The sequence below is a fragment of the Cebidichthys violaceus genome, unplaced genomic scaffold (assembly GCF_023349555.1).
Source record: "Cebidichthys violaceus isolate CVI_PGR_0920_01 unplaced genomic scaffold, fCebVio1.0.p SCAF_10, whole genome shotgun sequence".
Classification (NCBI taxonomy): Eukaryota; Metazoa; Chordata; class Actinopteri; order Perciformes; family Stichaeidae; genus Cebidichthys; species Cebidichthys violaceus.
The window spans coordinates 13655523-13674653 of NW_027176263.1; the positions used below are offsets into that span (position 1 = coordinate 13655523).

Here is a 19131-nt window from a genome sequence, read left to right on the forward strand (position 1 = left end):
CATTTCTTGTTTTCATAAAAGCAACAGTGACATCGTGTAAACAAACATTCGAAGGGCTAACATTTTGAAAATGAATGAATATTTGAAGGTGATGATCAGGACGGATGTTTGTTGAAAGATTTAACTCAGTGAGAGTGGAATTTAATATCGATATATCATTTTAGGCCATTTTTTGACGCAGACATTTTTGTACTCTAAGGACATCAGATCAACTTTTTTTTTACTTGTGGCACAAGGGCTAAGTTTGATTAAAAAGCAAATGTAAAGTGAAGTCAATGGCCAATCTTTTTAATGGTTTACCTTCTCAATCCTATAACAAAGCTAACTGTCCATAAAAAGTACATGGCTGACATGTAACATAAATAAAGAGCCTTAAATTAACCAAAATGTAAACTATGTGCTTAAAGGAAAACAGCAATTAGCTGTTGATTTGTAATTACTATAATCTCTCATTAATAAGTATAGCAACATTGTTCACCAATGTATTGTTAAAGGTACACTGTGCGGTAATGGACTACAACATCAATAACTATGTTTTCATTAGTGTATAATTGCCTGAAACTAGTCATCTTTGTTTTATGAAAATGAACCCTTCGTATGTACGTCAGGAGCAGGTCCTCTTCTCTCTACAGTAGCCCAGAACCAACTAACCAAACACTGGTTCTAACGAAAGCCTAAATGGTTCACTATCATTGACCCAAAACTGTGATTGGAACACAAGGCAGGAGAGCAACAAGTACAGTTGTATTGTTAGAGAGGACTGCTTTTGGTCACACAGAAACGTGTCACAACAGTTGCAAAGCTGCAGTTCTCTAGTCAAGCCAGTTTGACTGTTCAGCAGCTTATAGCATGTTCTGCCCCTTTCTCTCTTCATGTTGCTGCTGTATATTGCAATAATTGATTACTGTCAACGATAAACAGTTTTTTGGAAACAAACAACAAATAACAATTTGATGTGGAAGGACAGGGTCTGATTTTAAAATCAATTAAAAAAACAAACCTGTATTTTAATTAATATCATCCACACATTGTGTCCTTCTCCAGTCTCTCAGGTTTTTATTTTGGAGGTATCCTATAAGCGTAATATCCCATAAAAAAAACATCCAGTTATTTTTTGGCAAATGATGCTACAAACCTCTGGGAAATTATGAACATTCATATTTTGAAAAGAAAAGAAAAGGGAAGAGGAAGATCACTGAATCTGATGCTGCAGACTTCTTTACCTTTTTAAAGGTTGAGTCATTTGCATAACTTGAGTGAATGTTCAAAGGTTACTGTTAAACGTGTGTGTGTGTGTGTGTGTGTGTGTCACTTGACAATTGCATATGCCACTGGCAGGAAGCTACAAATACATGTATTTCCTAACACATCTCTTGATGCCTGGATCAGACACATGGGTGACGATCAGACCAGAAATAAAGTGATCTCTTTCTGTACCATCATTACCATAATTTTGACATCTCTAGTTTACCATCGTGTCAAGAAGATAAAGTGCCTGAAACCACTTTGAAAGGGCTATTTAGTAGTCTGTGCAGTGCTTTCATGATGTGTGCACAAGACAAATTAGCGCAAACAATAAAAAGACGGCCTTCAGGTGTTTGTATGAACGTATGTCCTCACTGAGAGTGAGAGTAATCGGCTGATCAAACTACACCGATTTTATTGTATTCCATATTAGCAGTGATTTAGTGAAATTAGAAAAACTAGTAGTTTTAGTTATTACATGAATAGTGGGAGCTGCTACAAATAGTGGTGGCTTGTTGTAGCGGCAAGTAAAAAAACTCAAGTAGTGCTGAACAGCTGTCTGATCCACCCTGACGATAGACAGGACCTGTGTGGGCAACACAGGAGTTGCACCAACACATGTACAAGTAAATGTATTCAATATTACTCAAATAATTGAGAAAAAAAACCACTATATCTTGCGGACAAATGAACTTAATAGCCTACTTTATGGATAGGATTTTGAATTTCCTAATCTTAATGACGCACCTAAGTACAAACTGTGACCTTTTGTCAAATGTATTCCGAGCACAACGCTGCACAGTGGTTCAATGTGGCAGACTTAACCATAAACTGGCTTCAGGTTGAGACAGAAAGCAGAATAAAAGGTCTGAAAAGTTTGCCCTGAGCTTGACATTAAAGGTTGACACGAGTGAATATTTCCCTATTAACTCCCTCGCTGGAAGGCTTCCCAAGGCTCTCTTTCCTTTGTAGAAAGGTCAGGGAAGGATTGAGATGCCTGGGAATTACAAAGCTCTTTTAAAGAAATGTCCGCCCTGTATTACATCGCTGTAAATTGGATTTAGCTGGATTGTCTTCCTTCCCTCTCTCTATTACCAATCTGAGAAAACGAGTTTCTGTATGCCTTTCAACGTAGTCCAATATTCATTAGTAAATCTTTTTTCCTGCACTTCATCAGCTGACCTGAACTCATTCCTGTGGTGTAGTAATAGAGCACATATCAAGAGAACAGTCCTTCAGCTTCCCAAGGCTAAAGGAGTCCTGGTATTGTCAAATTTACATCTGGGTCTGTAACATCAACAGACGGACACGTCCTCTACGAGTTTCTCTCTTTGATCGGGGGTTTGTTCCAGTTACCTCTTTCCATTAAACAAGTTGCCAACACTTTAAAATTTGGAATCAGTTTAGGAGACACTTCACCTACACCCTCCGTCAGTTCTAGCTCCAGTCTTTCGCACCCCTCTATTCCTACCCTCCTGCTGTTATGTTAAAGTCTTTTTTTCCCCCTCATTTGCAGATTTATCAGCAAAATGTAACCTTTCAAATACCACGTCAGATCAGCACCTCCTCTATGTGTGCAAGGCACAGTCTACTGCAGTGCAAGATTTTACAAAGAGTCTATTTTACCCAGCCAAGATATACCCTGACAGAAGTGATATGTGCAACAGATAATCAATCGCCCACAAAGAGATTTGGCAAAAAGATTGAAATAGTGGCGAGTCGACTGGGTCGTCTCAACAGATCAAACACTTTGTGGTGTTTTTGCTTTCCTGATCTTTACCTCCGCCAAGGAGGTTATGTTTTCGGTTTGGTTTGTGATCAGCAATAATTTGGGTTCATCCTCAGGGGACTTTAACTGTCTCCTGAATTTGAAACTATGTAGTAGTTCTATTGCATTATTTTCCCTTGGCAGAGACTTTTGTAAGCAGGTGTTGGAGTGGAACAGTACAAGGGCCTGTGTGTTCTTGGGCATGGGGTTTGGAGATGTGGTGGGTTTTTATCCGGAAGATGGGGATTCGCTAGCTGCAGTGAGATTTCACGTTGGACCAAAGAGTTGGACTGATGGACCAACAGATGAACTTCTCTCTTCCAGCCCCATCACTGGAATGAAAATAAAAAATTTAACTTGAAGATTACTTCTTCAGTGTGTCTGTTTGATTACAAAGGGGGGGGGAGTTGAATCAAATGTTTCAGGTAATTAAATGGATAATCAATGCTTAATAATCAATAGTCTGTGTTTTCATTTTCCCAGGGTAGTAGATATCACTGCCGTGAGGAAACTTTTAGAACTGTTCTTCACTCACCAATAAATGTCACTGACTTTGCAGATGTTGACTTTTTTTTTTCTTTTCTTTTCCCAGTCCCAAACGCTGTGTAATCTACCCCGCAGACAAGTGTATGTATTAATTCTGCTTCCTGTCTGTGGCAGTTGAAAGTGACAACAAAAAGGAGACCAAAGGTGGCAAGGGAAATAAGGGGAAGGCAGATCAAAGCCAAGCCATCAAAGTGGTGAGTTCAGTAAATTAATCTGGGGCTGCCAGATACAGACGGCAATATTACTTTAACCTGCAGTCAGCACTGGCAATTATTTATTTCCTCTCGCCTCCCTTTTAAGTGTGGTTTTTCAATCAATTACATAATGTGTTTTCGTAAAGATCCTATTTCTAGCGTTTATCCTCCGTCATGCACCACTTTGCTTGTTTACAACCAACCCTTTTCCTTTTTACTTACATTTCTGTTGCTCCTTCTCCTCTGTCTTAAACCACAATCTCGTATTATTTCTCGCAACTGATACTTGCAGATGTTCCTGCACGTATATACTGTGTAGACTTTGTTTGTAACCATCTCTGGTTCAAGCTGTAACAACTCTCATTTATTTTCCCAGATACCTGTGAATCGTGTGTTGCCTTCTAACACCATCCCAGTGGACACACGTCACATGAAATGTATCTGTTTTTGTGAAGTAGTACACATTTCTTGACACATATTTATAGAAATGTTCATGGATTATTGTTCTTAACATACTCCCACAGATATTGTTGACCCTCACAATGAAGGCAACTTTGGTAAGAGAGATGACATTACATACCTCACATTACATATTTACAGGATTAATAAATTAGAATATTTATTGGTAAATCCAAGAGTGGAAATGTACTGTACTGTGGCAGAAAAAAATGCTTGTTGTTGGTGATCAATTACAGTACTGTTAAGCTCTAGCTGCTTTTCTTTCATGGATGCTGTGTTCTGGATTGAAGTACAGGAGTGCAGGGATGCTCTACGATGATTAATGTTCTCTTCATACTGTAATGCAGCCGGGCCAGTCAGCTCGTAGCCTCTCAAAGCAACCTTTTCCCTTTTACAAAATAGTATTTTACTTCATTTTATTCGACTTTTGCGGCCTTGTATGAGTCATATTCCAGCTCCCGGTTCAGTGTCACTCCTTTAGCGGTGTGAGGATCCATCATATTTGTATGTTGTTGTCCATCTGGCTCAGAAGGGACCAGTCTGAGCATGAGGATGAAGGAGATTTTGGAAACCCACAGCCAGCATTGTACCCATGTGTGGGAGGGCTTCATGGGCAGCAGAGAAACGCCCAGGTCAGAACGCAATGCAGCACCTCTTTGCACTGAGCGTGCTGAGCACCAACTGTGTTTGTGACATTGTAATGCACCTCATCTGCACAGCTAACCCTTCTCCAATATGCATCAAGTGTGTCTGAGATGGAGCAGCTGCTGTGCAGATGCAGTGCCTTCATTTACCTGGGGATGGAGCGCTTCATGGCAAACATCCCACCGGCCAAACTGGCAGCCTTCAATCTGTCTGGTACTGTACACCCATACAGCATTTCTATACAAATGAATGTATGTTGTTTTTGAAATGTTTGAATCGGCATAAAAAATGAGCAGTATGCCGAACGTATCCGAATGTACGATGACGTATACGGGCCGTTGTAGTTGTAAAAAAGAAGAAATTATAGGGAGGGGGTAATATTATGAGAAAGAAAACTAATGTCTGAGATTGAAGTCATAAATATACAAAAAAAACCTTAAATTTTAAGTGAGATTTAAGTGGTAAAAAAGAAAAAAAAAGTTATATAACGTAATAAGTTTGCGATAAAAAACTGACACTCTGAGGTTAAAGTCACAAATTTCTGAGAAATGAAAAACGGAAAAGTAATGTTTTTTTAGTCACAGAACTATAATGCTTCACTAAGGTTGGCTCAACCTCATCACACCACAGATTGCCGTGTATTTTAACTGCAGTGGATGACATAATCAAATTATACTTTGCAATCGGATTCAGCATTAAAGTAATACTCATGATTTTTGCCCAGAACCACCATATTACCAGGAGCATCCAGACTTTGAAGAGACCATAAATTGGACTTATTCAGAACTTTTTTACTTTAATCTCAGAAATTCAGAGCTTTTTTAAAAAATTGCACATATTTATCAGTTTACATTTTTGGATGAACCTAACTTAACACAGCCTGTAAAAAAAGTTATTAAAAATATAATTACTTAGAAACCTCCACACTGCTAAATAAATATATAAATACGACATTGGTAAAAGTACCTAATACTATGTGTACATATCCATGCTCATCCAGGACTCTCTGAGCTGTATAAGGCAGCCCTCTGATGAGAAAATAATCCGAAAAAAACAACGAGGGAAAAGCTGTGGAGTAATTTGTCATTGGCTCCATTAGGAGCCGACATTTGAGGAACATGAATCCAGCATGACTCACGGTCTTTGAGTAGTTTGTCATTGTCGGCACTCCTGCGTGGCAGGATGACCTGTTCGATGCCACAGAAAGGTAATGAAGAAATGTCACGGTGAGAATCACTGAAATGCACATCTATGGGATAATCCCAACGGTTTCTGCGTGTTGCGTTTTTAGTGCTCACCGATCCATTGTTTGAATTTTCTGGTTTCTGGAATCGTACAGATCACGTGTGTGGATGGCGCGGTAATGGAAGATGTTTTGCCTGTGTGGGGATGGAGGAGATAATGATTAATGGTGCCGTTGCACTGTGCGAAACCTCCGCAGCGGTAGTCGCCCTGGGAAGAGGGTGCAAGCGTGTCTGTATTCCTTGACTGTGCTTCTTCTTGTAGTCAACAAGTGATCCCTTATGTTTTTCTCTCTTTTCTTTACAAATAGGAGGACGTTCAGGGTCAATTGGTATTATTACACTAGAGCAGACTAAATGTTGATTGACACATATCACGGAGAAAATATTACATTTTTTGCTCTTTTTAATTAAATCAGAGCACGTCTTTTTCTGAGAGCCAACTCGCATGCTTGATCAATCCATGGTCAAGGCCCCCCCCCCGTTGTGCAAAGCTATTTTACATATTCACGGCCTTCTCCATAAAGTCCTGCATGGGATGACGCAATTGAATTCTCATTACATTTTACATTACATTACAGTCATTTAGCAGACGCTTTTCTCCAAAGCGACTTACAATAAGTGCATCAACATTGGTAATCAAAAGAACTACTAGTCACCAGAAGTCATAAGTACATTTCCTTTTCCAAACAAGCATCTAAGAGCCTGAAGCAGAGCATAACTCAGAGCCAAAGTACAGTGCAGAAAGAAGAAAAACAGTTAGTGCTATAAGTAATACGAATACAATAAGTGCAACAAGCTAGTATGAAAACAATAAGTGCTAAGTGGAAGGCTCAGGGTAGCACTTCCTGAAGAGGTGGGTTTTCAGCCTGCGCCGAAAGATGGGCAGCGACTCCGCTGTCCTGACGTCAGTGGGAAGTTCATTCCACCACTGTGGGGCCAGGACAGAAAACAGCCGTGACCGGGTCGATCGGCCGCCAGGACCTCTGAGCGACGGGGCGACCAATCGCCCCGAGGCAGCAGAGCGAAGTGGTCGAGCGGGGGTGTAAGGCTTGACCATGGCCTGGAGATACGAAGGAGCTGTTCCTTTCACTGCCCTGTAGGCTAGCACCAGAGTCTTAAACTGGATGCGAGCTCTTACAGGTAGTCAGTGTAGAGAACGGAGAAAGGAAGTTGTGTGGGACAACTTGGGGCGATTGAACACCAGGCGAGCTGCGGCTTTCTGGACAAGCTCCAGCGGTCTGATGGCCGGGGCTCCGGCGAGTAGAGAGTTGCAGTAGTCCAGGCGGGAGATGACAAGAGCCTGGATGAGAACCTGCGCCGTCTCGTCAGTCAGGAAGGGACGAATCCTTCTGATGTTGTAGAGCAGGAATCTGCAGGAGCGTGTAACGGATGAAATGTTTGCCGAGAATGACAGTTGGTCATCCAAGGTCACACCCAGGTTCCTCGCAGTCCGAGTTGGCATCACCACGGTATCATCAATGGTGATGGACAGGTCCCGGTGTGGGCAACCCTTCCCCGGGAGGAACAGTAACTCGGTTTTGTCTAGGTTGAGCTTGAGGTGGTGTGTCGTCATCCACTTCAAGATGTCAGCCAAGCATGCAGCGATTCGCGTCTCCACTTGGGTGTCACCGGGGGGATATGACAAGACCAGCTGGGTGTCATCGGCATAACAATGGTAGGAGAAGTCATGCGAGCGAATAACAGAACCCAAAGATGTTGTGTAGAGCGAGAAGAGAAGGGGGCCCAGAACTGACCCTTGCGGAACCCCCGTAGTCAGCATGCGTGGTTCCGACACGGCCCCCCTCCATGTCACCTGGTAGGATCGACCCGTCAGGTAGGATGCAAACAGGGAGAGTGCAGAGCCTGAGACGCCCATCCCCTCGAGGGATGAGAGGAGGATTTGATAGTTCACAGTGTCAAACGCCGCAGACAAGTCCAGGAGAATCAGGACAGAGGAGAGAGAGTTAGCTCTCGCGGCGTGAAGCGACTCTGTCACCGCAAGGAGGGCCGTCTCTGTCGAGTGACCCACTTTGAACCCGGACTGGTGAGGGTCCAAAAAGCTGTTTTGGTGGAGATAGGAAGACAGTTGGTTAAAGACAGCACGTTCAAGTGTTTTGGATATGAATGAATGAAATAGAGAGTGGTCCTCTCAGCCATCTGATTGAAGCTAATCAAACTTTTCTCAATGGAAAGAATTGACTGACTTAACTGTTCCTCTCCTTCACACCCATCTCATGAGATAGACGTGCAAACTGTTCTGGTTTGAGTAAAAACAAAATAAAAAAAGATTTCCCTTGATGTTGCTGAGATAGTTACCACTATCGCTGCAACCTTCTCGAGCTAATATAAAAGATCAATATAAACATCACTGTGTCATATAAAACACAAAAGAGTGAGAATGATAGAGAACCCGTCTATGTCATCAAATGTCTTGAGCGTCTGGTGTCCTGGTTACTTATCGAGTTCTGTGTAATCACACTGCTTTTTGAGTTTTGTAAAGCCTTTTTAAATGGTGTATTAGGAAGAAAAATAGGCGTCAAAGTACTGTAATGACTGTATGACTGACATTTGGAGCGGAGCTGTTTGCCTATGATGTAAGCAGTAAATGGAGCGGTGGGCTTTATCTCTTCAAACCCATCAATCTTTCATCCCCTGTGTGGTTATATATAGACGTAAGCCTGTTCTGCAACGAGAAATCAATGAGGTTTTACTATCGGATCCCTGCTACACTTTAACATTCCCACAGCTTCACTCATCTTGAAATCTTTAGATTCTCTCTCTACTCTTTATGTGGTATTTTAAGACGGATATTTGCTGAATCATTTCTACCTAAAGTCACTGTTGCCTCAGTCAACTGATAGCTGGAGAAAAATAAAACTCAAACCTTTATGATTTTCTTTTTTCTCTGAGTAGTCTCAAAAGAACCCCTGACCGCCGTGATTTAGTTACAGTCTGAACAGGAAGACTCCAAACCCGTCTCCCTCTTCTCGAGCACTAGAGGAGGCCTCTTCTTTCCCTCAGCACTCGTTAGATAAAGAATAACCTGCCCCGAATCACCTTCCAGCTCCTCACCCCTTCGGAGATATATTTCACAAAAACAATACGCCTTCATCTTAATGGCTCCCTCCACCGGCATACAAAGAATGGGTGGACTTAATGTGATTGACAGAGTGTCAGCTTGGCCTTACACATGGCCGCAGGCCACCCATATGCGCCTCCCGCCAGCCCGGCACTATAGTGCTGCTAACTATAGTGCGACTGACACCATGGTCTGACTTCCAGCTGTTACCTCACAACAAACCGGGCCGCTCCGACTTAATTAGCCATCAGGATAAGAAGAGCCGATGGCAGATTTGGGTGTCATGCGGCACCATCTGCACTCATATCACATATCACTTTGTCTTGTTTAAGTAATGATATTATGCTTCTTAACATGACTTTATTGGGGGGGTGGGGGGGACGAAGCTTGATGTCTGTTACTCTGCTGTGACTATAACTGGAAATCAGAGTGGACTGATGTTTTGGCCCCAGGCTGCTGAATAGCAACAGGCCGTCATTGTATATAGGAAGAAGAGCTGCGAGGCGCTGCCTGTCCTCGCTGCAGAAAGATGGTATGGTGACCTCGCTGACACACACCTGGTGTCTGACACAAGCACCAGTTTTCCTCACTCCTATAGGTCTAGTTCGAGTAGCTTGTACAGTAAAAAGCCTCTACTTTGCGTTCTAATTAATAGTTGGACAGTGTCGCCTGTGACGTGACTGATAACCACAGCATTCTGAAGTGTTTCATTGATTCTTCTCCTTGCGTGAAGTCAGTCCGCTGAAGGCTAAAATGACACGTTTTAGTTCATAGACAGAGTTGCATACAATACATTCTCCTGCAGAGAAAGCGTTGTGTTTCGCCTCATAGTTATTCCGGGAGAGTATGGAAAACCAGAAATAGCAGAAAAGACCGAACGCTCCCATTTTTATTCATGATGAGTTCAATCATCTAACCGCATACCTTTTTATTTACATCGTACACAAATCAACTTTACATTTTGAACACATTGGATCGATAGTTCTTTTCAACACAGAGAGCAAAGACAACGAAAGACAGGAGATAATTACACTCTGAAACGATATAATTAACCATTAACAGCCTGTGTGTTCGCTTGATGTGCACTGACAGTTAACTACTAACTAGCAGTTAAACCTGTCCAGATAGCACCAATTTAGAATCCTCACTACTGTCTAAAAACCTATAAAACAAGGTGGTATAAAAAGACTCAAAGGTGTGTTTCACCTTTAGTCTCACGCCTCGGCTTCATGATGTCCTGCTTCCTTCATTAGTCTTCTTGAGTAGCTGAAACATCATTGGGTGTTGTTTCCATATTTTGAGCTCAATGTGTATCTCATACTGTTAATACTTAAATTATTCCCTCGTCATTTTAACAATTGTTTTAGAATATAATCATTTTGTTGGCATACAACTCTTATGATTCTTTGAAATTCTCCTCCTGGGAAAATTATCTTTGAAAAAAATAGAATATAATTATTAAAAACACCTTGGATATTTTATATTTTGGATATATATAACGTTTTAACAGTATTCTAGTCTAGCACTCTTGAGTGTTGTGTATTTTGTTTGTAAGAGGGTTCTGTTAGTTGTATTCCTTCTGGTGCCAGATAATAATAATAATAATGATAATAATGATGTTCTCTCTCCTCAGACTGTCGCATGGCTCTGCTCTTCGACCTGACTCAGAACAGTGCCAGTGTTCTCCGCCAATCAGACCTCGACATGTCCAAGAGGTAACAGCTCTATCGAATGAAGCTCAAACGTCTTATAGTGATCACGTCTGTCCGGGTGTAATCGATCATTATAAACGGATGATTATTATACCCAAATTGTTGTTTTTTTTTCTATATTTCTAATGCAGACTGCCATCTTATTGACATTTGTATATTTATCGCATTGAATATTAAGTAATGAAATTGAGTTGAATTGACAAAACACAGTACAGCTGTTGTTTCAAGAGCGGCTTCAACCACAGCTGCTCTCCTCCGAGCACATCTGTCCTCTGTCTCCATCACTAGCAGCCGTGACTGTTACTCACGAGGTGGCCGCAGGAACACGAAGTTCTGCTGCTGCCTCTCGTTGGCTCGTTTCTGGCAGTTTGTCATCAGCTTCGAGGAGACTACATCGCACACTGAGAGAAAATGTATTTATGTTTCGCATCATGACGGGAATCAGTTAGCCAGGCAGAAGCAGAAGGGTTTACCATGAGGCAAAGTATCATGGGAATAAAATTAAGAAAAAAAAGAATTAATGTAGTTTTAAATATTTGTTTCATACCTCATATGATGGAAAATAACCCAAATGAACACTGTAAGCGGCTACTTGATTACTCTGAAGGAATTGTTTAAACAGCATTTCATCACTATAAGCTGTTAACACGGTTTCTCTTCTGTCCAGTGCAGGACAGCTGGACCTGGAGAAACCCCTGGAGACCGCTCTGCTGCTGAGTTTGGGTGGTGTCGGCTGTATTGTCCTCCACCAGTGGCACAGCAGCCTTCAGCAGAACACACGCACTCTGATCAATGTGCTAGACAGTAGGTTCTGGACATATGTTTGCTTTTTCTACATTTCCCATTGCGTACTGTCCACCTCATACATTGTAGTTTAACCTCCTTAAATGTTTACGTTAACTTATTAGCAGTTACAGTAGTGTGTGTGTGTGTGTGTGTGTGTGTGTGTGTGTGTGTGTGTGTGTGTGTGTGTGTGTGTGTGTGTGTGTGTGTGTGACCATGTGTTCATGCAGATTTACTGAGGGTCAGGCAGACCTCTGGCCAGACCGTCCACGCCCTGAGGAGAGGGGACGGTAAGGTCACATGATACTGTTTATCCCAGTTGCATTTTCATTTAGCCTCACATTTGCATTTCTGTTTACTGTAAATAAGTCCAGTGTCTTTCTTTTTTTTTTTTTCAAATGGATGCATCAAAGACACTCGCACGTCTCTCTTTCTCTGTATGTGAGGCTTTGGGGGTTGACTCGTGGCTAAATTGAGAGCAGGGCCTCCTTTCAATCAGAGGGTCGGCGGTTCGATCCCCGGCTCCTGCTCCGCTAGTCTCATGTCAATGTGTCCTTGAGCAAGACACTTAACCCCAAAATTGCTTCCGTAGCTGCATCTACGTTGTATAGATACTGAATTGTAAGTCGCTTTGGATAAAAGCGTCTGCTAAATGACTGTAATGTAATAATGTAATGTACAACCTTCTGATGTAGTTATGGCTTCCTCTGGCTTGTTCTCTGCAGATCAGGCGCTCCGCAGTGACTCGGAGGAAGACGATGCTCGCCACAAAACCACTGTCGCACCAGCAGCCTTCAACTGCATCGTCTATGGTCTCCCAAACTTAATTGTCACGTAACATGCTGTATGTCCTCCCTGCTATTTCACAGTACAAGAATATTACGGGCATACATGTCAGCCGGCTTTGCAAATACGACTCTATGCAAAAAAACAAACAACTAAAGCTACTGTAACATGAGGGGGGATGGATATTTCACCCTGACCCTGTATGTATCGTATTCATTAAATTACTAATGTTTCTGCTGATATTGCCCAGACAAGTTGTACCTTCAGGATCAGTCAATATATTGAGAGTTTAGAGAGTGCTGTCGCCATGATTACCGTTGTGTCATCATTGATGTGGTTTACCATCAGACTTTACAAAAGTGAACGGGAGAAATAAGCTGAGGTCAAAGTAAACGCTGTGACAGAACAGAAGTGGATGAAATCCTGCAATAAAGAGGACTGAGCTAGAAAACAAAGGCTCACAGCCAGGTACGCTGTGAGTGCAGTGAAGCAGCTTCACCTCGTCACTGAAGTTCTGTTAATGCTTGTAATATCTATTTACTCAAACCTCGTTTATTGAAGCTTTCATTATTAGTGCTGTTTTAGTCTCTCGTTGGCGGTATTTACAGTTCTGTTGTCTTGAGGCGTCACATGAAACTCTCAATTGAACAATTTCAAACGTTGACCCCACAAACACTCACTGTGTCACGCTGCGGCAACATGAAAACCACGAGAAGTCTCTTTGGTGGACTTCAGTTCAGAGAAGCTGGATTCATCCTTTTCATGTAAATGAGGCTCAAATTAAATATAACTGTGTTCCCTCATTTTAATTTAGAGGATGCCCTTATCAGACATTGCAGCGCCCGCTTAATCCTTCTACGTATTGTTGTATTTCCCTGAATGTTAATTTGGTACATTTCTAAATGTTAAATAAATATATCCCAAGAGGACAAGAAAGGTGTTGTTACTGTGAGAACTGTGTAACCTGAGGTTTAAAAAGAGTGGAAGTCATTTAACATTTTTTTTTATGTTTTATTACTCGATAGATTTGGGACTAAAACACAGGTCACTTTTTACCTTAATGCGCATATTAATGGACTAGAGGCACTTAAAGGTGCAGCATGTATAATCACTGTAATGGTTGTCTATGATGGTCCGTTGGCACAGTTCAGGCCATCGCATTGATTAAGAAGCTTTGTAAGACAAGACAATAAAGGTGGTGCAGTAAAGCACAAGGCTCCACTCTACTTTTAACACTTTTACAGATTTTATACAGCTTTTTGAAATTCTTTTTAGTTTTCAAGTTATTCTCATTTCCATACTCCATTCATCCCCAAGTAATTTGCTACAATTTATAAGTGGTATAAAAGAAAATAAATTGAATTAGATGCAAACATCCTTCTAACTTCTTAACTTCATGTTGGTTTTAAGCCAGATGATGCCTGTATAGAACCTCAACAATGTAATGTAATGCACAGTACGCTGCAGTGATGTCACATACATGTTCACTTTTAGACTCCTAACGTTTAACGCTATGGCTATCAAGTAGCAGCAGACATTACAGACACATTGGTGGCGGACTGTGCCAGCAAGCTGCGCTTGTGAATGCTGGTCTGAAGTCAGTACATCCGATAACCGTGTTGTTGTGTCTAGCTAATACATTAAATACAATACACACAGTATATCATTAAAACTACTACTACTCCTATACTTCTGTCGCAATGGAAATATTGGCGGTAGCAGTGTAGCTGTGAAGTGGTGTGCATTTTACCAATCATGCTAATTGGTGAAGAGAGACGAGTGGAGATCAAATCATGAACATAAAAACAAACGCCGTGTTTCATGTAGACTGATATAATGTTTCTACTACAGCAGCAGTGGATATAGTAGAATAATAATAAGAAAAGCTGAACTATATCCTTTTGATCAAACTGCTGATTATTGAACAGCACTTAAGTAATTCAGCCGTTTCAGCTCATGTCTGCATTGCTGATGTCAGGACAGCTTGTTCTTCAGCTGATGACATTCAGAGCAGTTTGCTGCACGTGTCACGTTTCTTGTTTTTCCCTTTTTCTGATAAATAACCGCTGCTAACTGTCTCTCTCAGCAGCTTGTTTGTCTTCTCACCCAGGGACAACTTGGCTTTTCTGCCCTCTGGGCGGCCAACAGATGTCTCTCAGTGGCTCCCAAAGTTCAACTTGCTCACACTTAGATCTCCACGTGAAGAGAGTGTCCCTGTTGGAATATTGTATAGATAGTTACAGTATACGGTAGAAGCTGTATTCAACTTTTAAAAGATATTTCACATTCATTGGTATGTAGGCAATTTTGTTTCAGCTTTCATTATCAAAGTTGACTTTTAACCAAATCAATTAAAGCCCTACTTCCACCAATCAATAAATGAATCAAACAAATGGTTTTATTTTTATGAATAATATGTTAATGAATGATTAAAACAGTGTCATGATGACCACTACTACTACTACTACTACTATTTAAAGCACTCTTTTCAACACGTTCTTACTGATTTTTTAATGCCCTAAAGGTTTGGTGTTTGCGCCGTGTTTTCACCCAAAGAGAAAGAGAACTACAGCCAGAGGATGTTCTCCCACAGCTTGTTGTCTGACCTTTGTATGCACTGTATGTTGTGCGTATGTAGTGCGTATGTAGGTCAGAGAGAGCTCTTCCCTGTGCAGCAGACTTATCACGCAATGGACGCAGCAGAGACGGGAGGAAAGCAGGCAGAGGCCAGGAGATTACTCTCAGAAAGAGGTGCTGTTACATGCTCAGGATAAACAGTGAGCCTCATCACCACTATGTTTGTGGATGGCATCTGCAACCATCGGCAATCAGTATATGTTGTGGTCTAGCTGGTAAAGAGGAGTACACATACTGTTCATCAGCTACAACTTCAAGGGGTGGGAATCTTAAAGTTTGACATAATTAAGGGCATGACCGCTTTGAGTGACAGGTGGATGCCGTCTCAAGTTGCTGCCACTAGCTGTTTCCTCTGCTGTGTCTCCCTGGCTCGCCTCAGTGCCACTGATGACCCCCCCCCCCATGAACAATTGTAGGTATTTATTTTACTCCCTGATTTAAACGGCTTCCAGGCTCTTTCCTCACAAGATGAGAGGTCATTTCAAATAATATATTTACTTGATTTTGTCAAAACAGCTTCAATGACAAAATTAAATTGATTAATAAATAAATAAATATCCTGATTTCATGTGTTATTATCTTTAATCCTTAATGTTTCTGAGTAAATTTAATATGACAGGCTGAACACACATGTGCTGTCCTTTTTGTGGGACAGCACTAAACCCTCACGGACTTTGCGGGAGTACGCCTCAAAGTCCATGAGTCCGTACAGACTGTTTGAGGGCTCTCTCACAGACATTTTGAGCCCTTTATGAACCTTTTTCGTAAGTCAGCATGGTATGCTGACTTAGCCTAAGGGAATTACCCACAAATCATTGCAATGTGATGTTAAACACGGGCTTACCAGTGGAAGCATGGAGACGTAAAAAAAAAAAAAGGTAAACAAAAAGGACGGCTCACGTGTATTCAGCCAGTCTTATTCAATTTACTCAGAAACATTAAGGGTTATAAATGGAACAAAAAATAAACGTGAATTCAGGATATTTATTTATTTATTCATCAAATATTTGATTTTGTCATTGAAGATGTTTTGACAAAAACGAGAATTAAATGACCTCTCATCTTGTAAGGAAAGAGCCTGAAGACGTTCAAATCAGGGAGTAAAAAGTATAAAATAAATACCCACAATTATACATCATATGTTTAGTCGTTTTCATGGTAACGTGATATGTTGCAGCAAAGTGCTGTCCCATTCCTATTTACACCATTTCAAGCCCTCACAGTCTCTCACACTCAACCACTTACCAGGTGACGTCAGTAGGTCCCTTGAGGGTTCAGGGTTTGAGGCTTTAGGGGGGACACTGGGATTGGGCCTCAGGCTGCGTCGTCACTGCCAAGACGGCGACGGCTGGAGTCACCCACATTGAGCTCCATATTGGCTCTTTGGAAAACTATGGGTGACCTCACGGAGACAACGTCCATATCTTTTACAATTTATGTTAACGCACAGCCTTTTGATTTTGAAACGTTTACTGCACGTACAGTCTTTATGCGTATATAAGCTAGATGATAATTGTGATTCTTATGTGAATAATTTTTTTACCCCCCACGTCTAAGGCACTAAATTAGTTATCGCTTGATCTTTTACAATGCTGGGTAAGATGTGTCGTTGAGTGTCTTAAAGGATCGACCTCACAATAGTCCACTTGAGTACAGGACTTGAGACGGTGCTGAGGATTCTGAAGATGAAGAAGAAACAAAGGCATGCTTAAACAAGCAGCAGGAATACTGAGATACACCAATGCCCTGACAAATGGAAAGGGATGTTGAGACTGACCGCTTCCTCAGATAATCTTAATCAAATGCCGTCGTATTCTCCTAGGTGCACCTCATTTCTCTATCATCATCCCCCTATATCCTCTGCCCTGGCATGATCGGTCAATCAATCATGTTTGCCATCCCTAAGTACCTCTGAGTTCTCTTAACGCTGCTCAGAAGAGGGGAGAGAAAGGAAGCGAGGGCACATAAGATGCATCCTATGGGGAAGTCGATTATCAGACAAACATTTCTGTTCATTTGAAATCCGTTAGTGACTGAATACTGCTGCTGATATAGTGGGATGCATTGGCACTGCATCATCACAGACACTTAGATGAGCTTAACATAAAGACAGGGAAAACATCTTGCCTGACTGCAAATATAAATACCTACGCCTACCAGCACCTCTAAAGCTCACTAATTAACACTTAACATTCTATCTTACTTGTTTAATCCGTTCTAAAGGAATAGTCTGGCATGTAAACCTCTGTAAAACCATAACTTGTGGGGATTAACTAAACAGGGTTTAACATGAGCTTTTGAGGTGCTGGTAGGTGTATTTTGAGCCAGGTGTTCCCAGTTTCCAGTCTTTGCTTTTAGCTAAATCCTGACGCTAGGCAGGTATAATGTTTGTCATGTACAGCTTCTGAGTTTAGCTTATTAGCATGCTAACATTTACCAATTGGCAGTAAACAGAGTACAGATTCATACAGAAAGACAATGGCTGTAACCCCAATCCACCCAGTATGATGACCAGTTGCTTGCCTCACTATCAACGTGAGGGAAGCAAGGTGACAAAGGGAAATGAGATGCACCACTTTATGTACACACAGGCTGCATAATGTGAGGGGTGCTGCATGTATGGAGGTGAGTACAATGACAGAGATAAAGGCAGAGTAAAGACAGTATATTATCTGATAAACTTCAACACACTAATACCAATATGCATGTCCTCTTGCTACCGCTAACAGCCAACGCCTGCAACCCTTTCGGTCGTTTGCCGTTATCAGCGGTTATCAGCCTCATATATACGGGTTAGAAGGGGCCTGCTACACCTACTAGTTGAAATCTGAAGGTCGTTATCTTCTATTCAAACGTTAGAAGACGGCGGCGACCTCTAGCAGCCGTAGTAATTATGATGGGAGCAAAGGAGGAAGTCAGGTGATAAAGTTATAAAGAGCGACAAAGCCCCTGCAAGTAGAAGTTTGGGGTGGATGGATGAATCAATCACAGGATTGCTCCTTTACTACATTGGGAGACTGCTGTTTATGTTCCATCTAAAACCAAACGTAACTTATGTACTTTTACGTACTTTTATGTAAGTTACGTAACAAGCTTGCTAATTTGAAACCAAACCAATCTTTTCCTAACTTTAACCAAGTCCTTTTGTTACCTAAACCTAAAGTTGTTTTCCTTGAGTTCACATCATTAATTTCACTTTCATATAGTAGTAGGTGAAGTTTGGCGGGTCTGAAACATTAGAACGGTACCGAGTGATAACCTCCGATAACACCCATTCAATCAGCTGTTAACGTTGGAAATGCGTGGTTTCTTGCAGAGTGAATGTCACTAATTCTGGTGGGATTGTAACTCGTAAGAGATGAGTATTCTTTCCATCGGTAGACTTCCCCCACCATCACTCCATTTCTCAACCATGCCACTCATGTAAGGCATGTGGGTGATGGAGGCTGCATTTAGGCTACCTGTGGCAAGCAGTGTTACACACAGTCATTCTGACAAGCAAGGTTGATTGATAACCCTGTGAAGTATTCATGAAACCTCTGCTTCTTTATTCAAGGCCTGAGCGGTCTGCTTGTTAACCATGGATGTCCAGACAAAGCTCTGATTTATGGCAATGCTTTATTTGACAGCCGCCTTCCCTTGGCAAAGTTTGGGGATTTGTTGTTTTGCATACTAGAAATATCCTAAATGTTGTTCTGTTTGGCTTTCAATGCCCACAAAATAGTTATCATTATATATCAATGTGATTTTGAAATATATTTCTTGCTAGGACATATTCTTCCAGTTTTATCCGCTGATCAAACATGTCCCTCGTCATTTTTTTGTACTTTCCTAGCCTCTTTTATGTTGGGGCAAATCAAAGTGAATGTTAGATGGCATTTAAAAACATCTGTTTTTGATTTAACCTAAAAACTTTATTTATTTCTAACTAGTGTGATTTAAAGCAATCCATATTGGTTAGGAAAAGAAACATCAATATATTTTTGCATTATTTCTTTACCGCTTTAAGATGGAAAGCACTTGGTTTAAATGG

The 19131-nt window shown here is 41.3% G+C and overlaps 1 protein-coding gene across 1 annotated transcript in view; it reads left to right on the plus strand.

The window, feature by feature from the left end:
- The window catches only part of LOC137884746 (cilia- and flagella-associated protein 46), a 60003-nt gene extending 46584 nt beyond the window's left edge, over nucleotides 1-13419 (plus strand). Inside the window, exons 51-59 of the mRNA XM_068726736.1 lie at nucleotides 3674-3753; nucleotides 4130-4190; nucleotides 4278-4310; nucleotides 4742-4844; nucleotides 4958-5070; nucleotides 10814-10895; nucleotides 11560-11696; nucleotides 11906-11965; nucleotides 12401-13419. Coding sequence (XP_068582837.1) covers nucleotides 3674-3753; nucleotides 4130-4190; nucleotides 4278-4310; nucleotides 4742-4844; nucleotides 4958-5070; nucleotides 10814-10895; nucleotides 11560-11696; nucleotides 11906-11965; nucleotides 12401-12513 — 782 coding nt within the window. The 3' untranslated portion in view covers nucleotides 12514-13419. The remainder of the gene's footprint in view (nucleotides 1-3673; nucleotides 3754-4129; nucleotides 4191-4277; nucleotides 4311-4741; nucleotides 4845-4957; nucleotides 5071-10813; nucleotides 10896-11559; nucleotides 11697-11905; nucleotides 11966-12400) is intronic.
- The last annotated feature ends 5712 nt before the right edge of the window (nucleotides 13420-19131 follow it).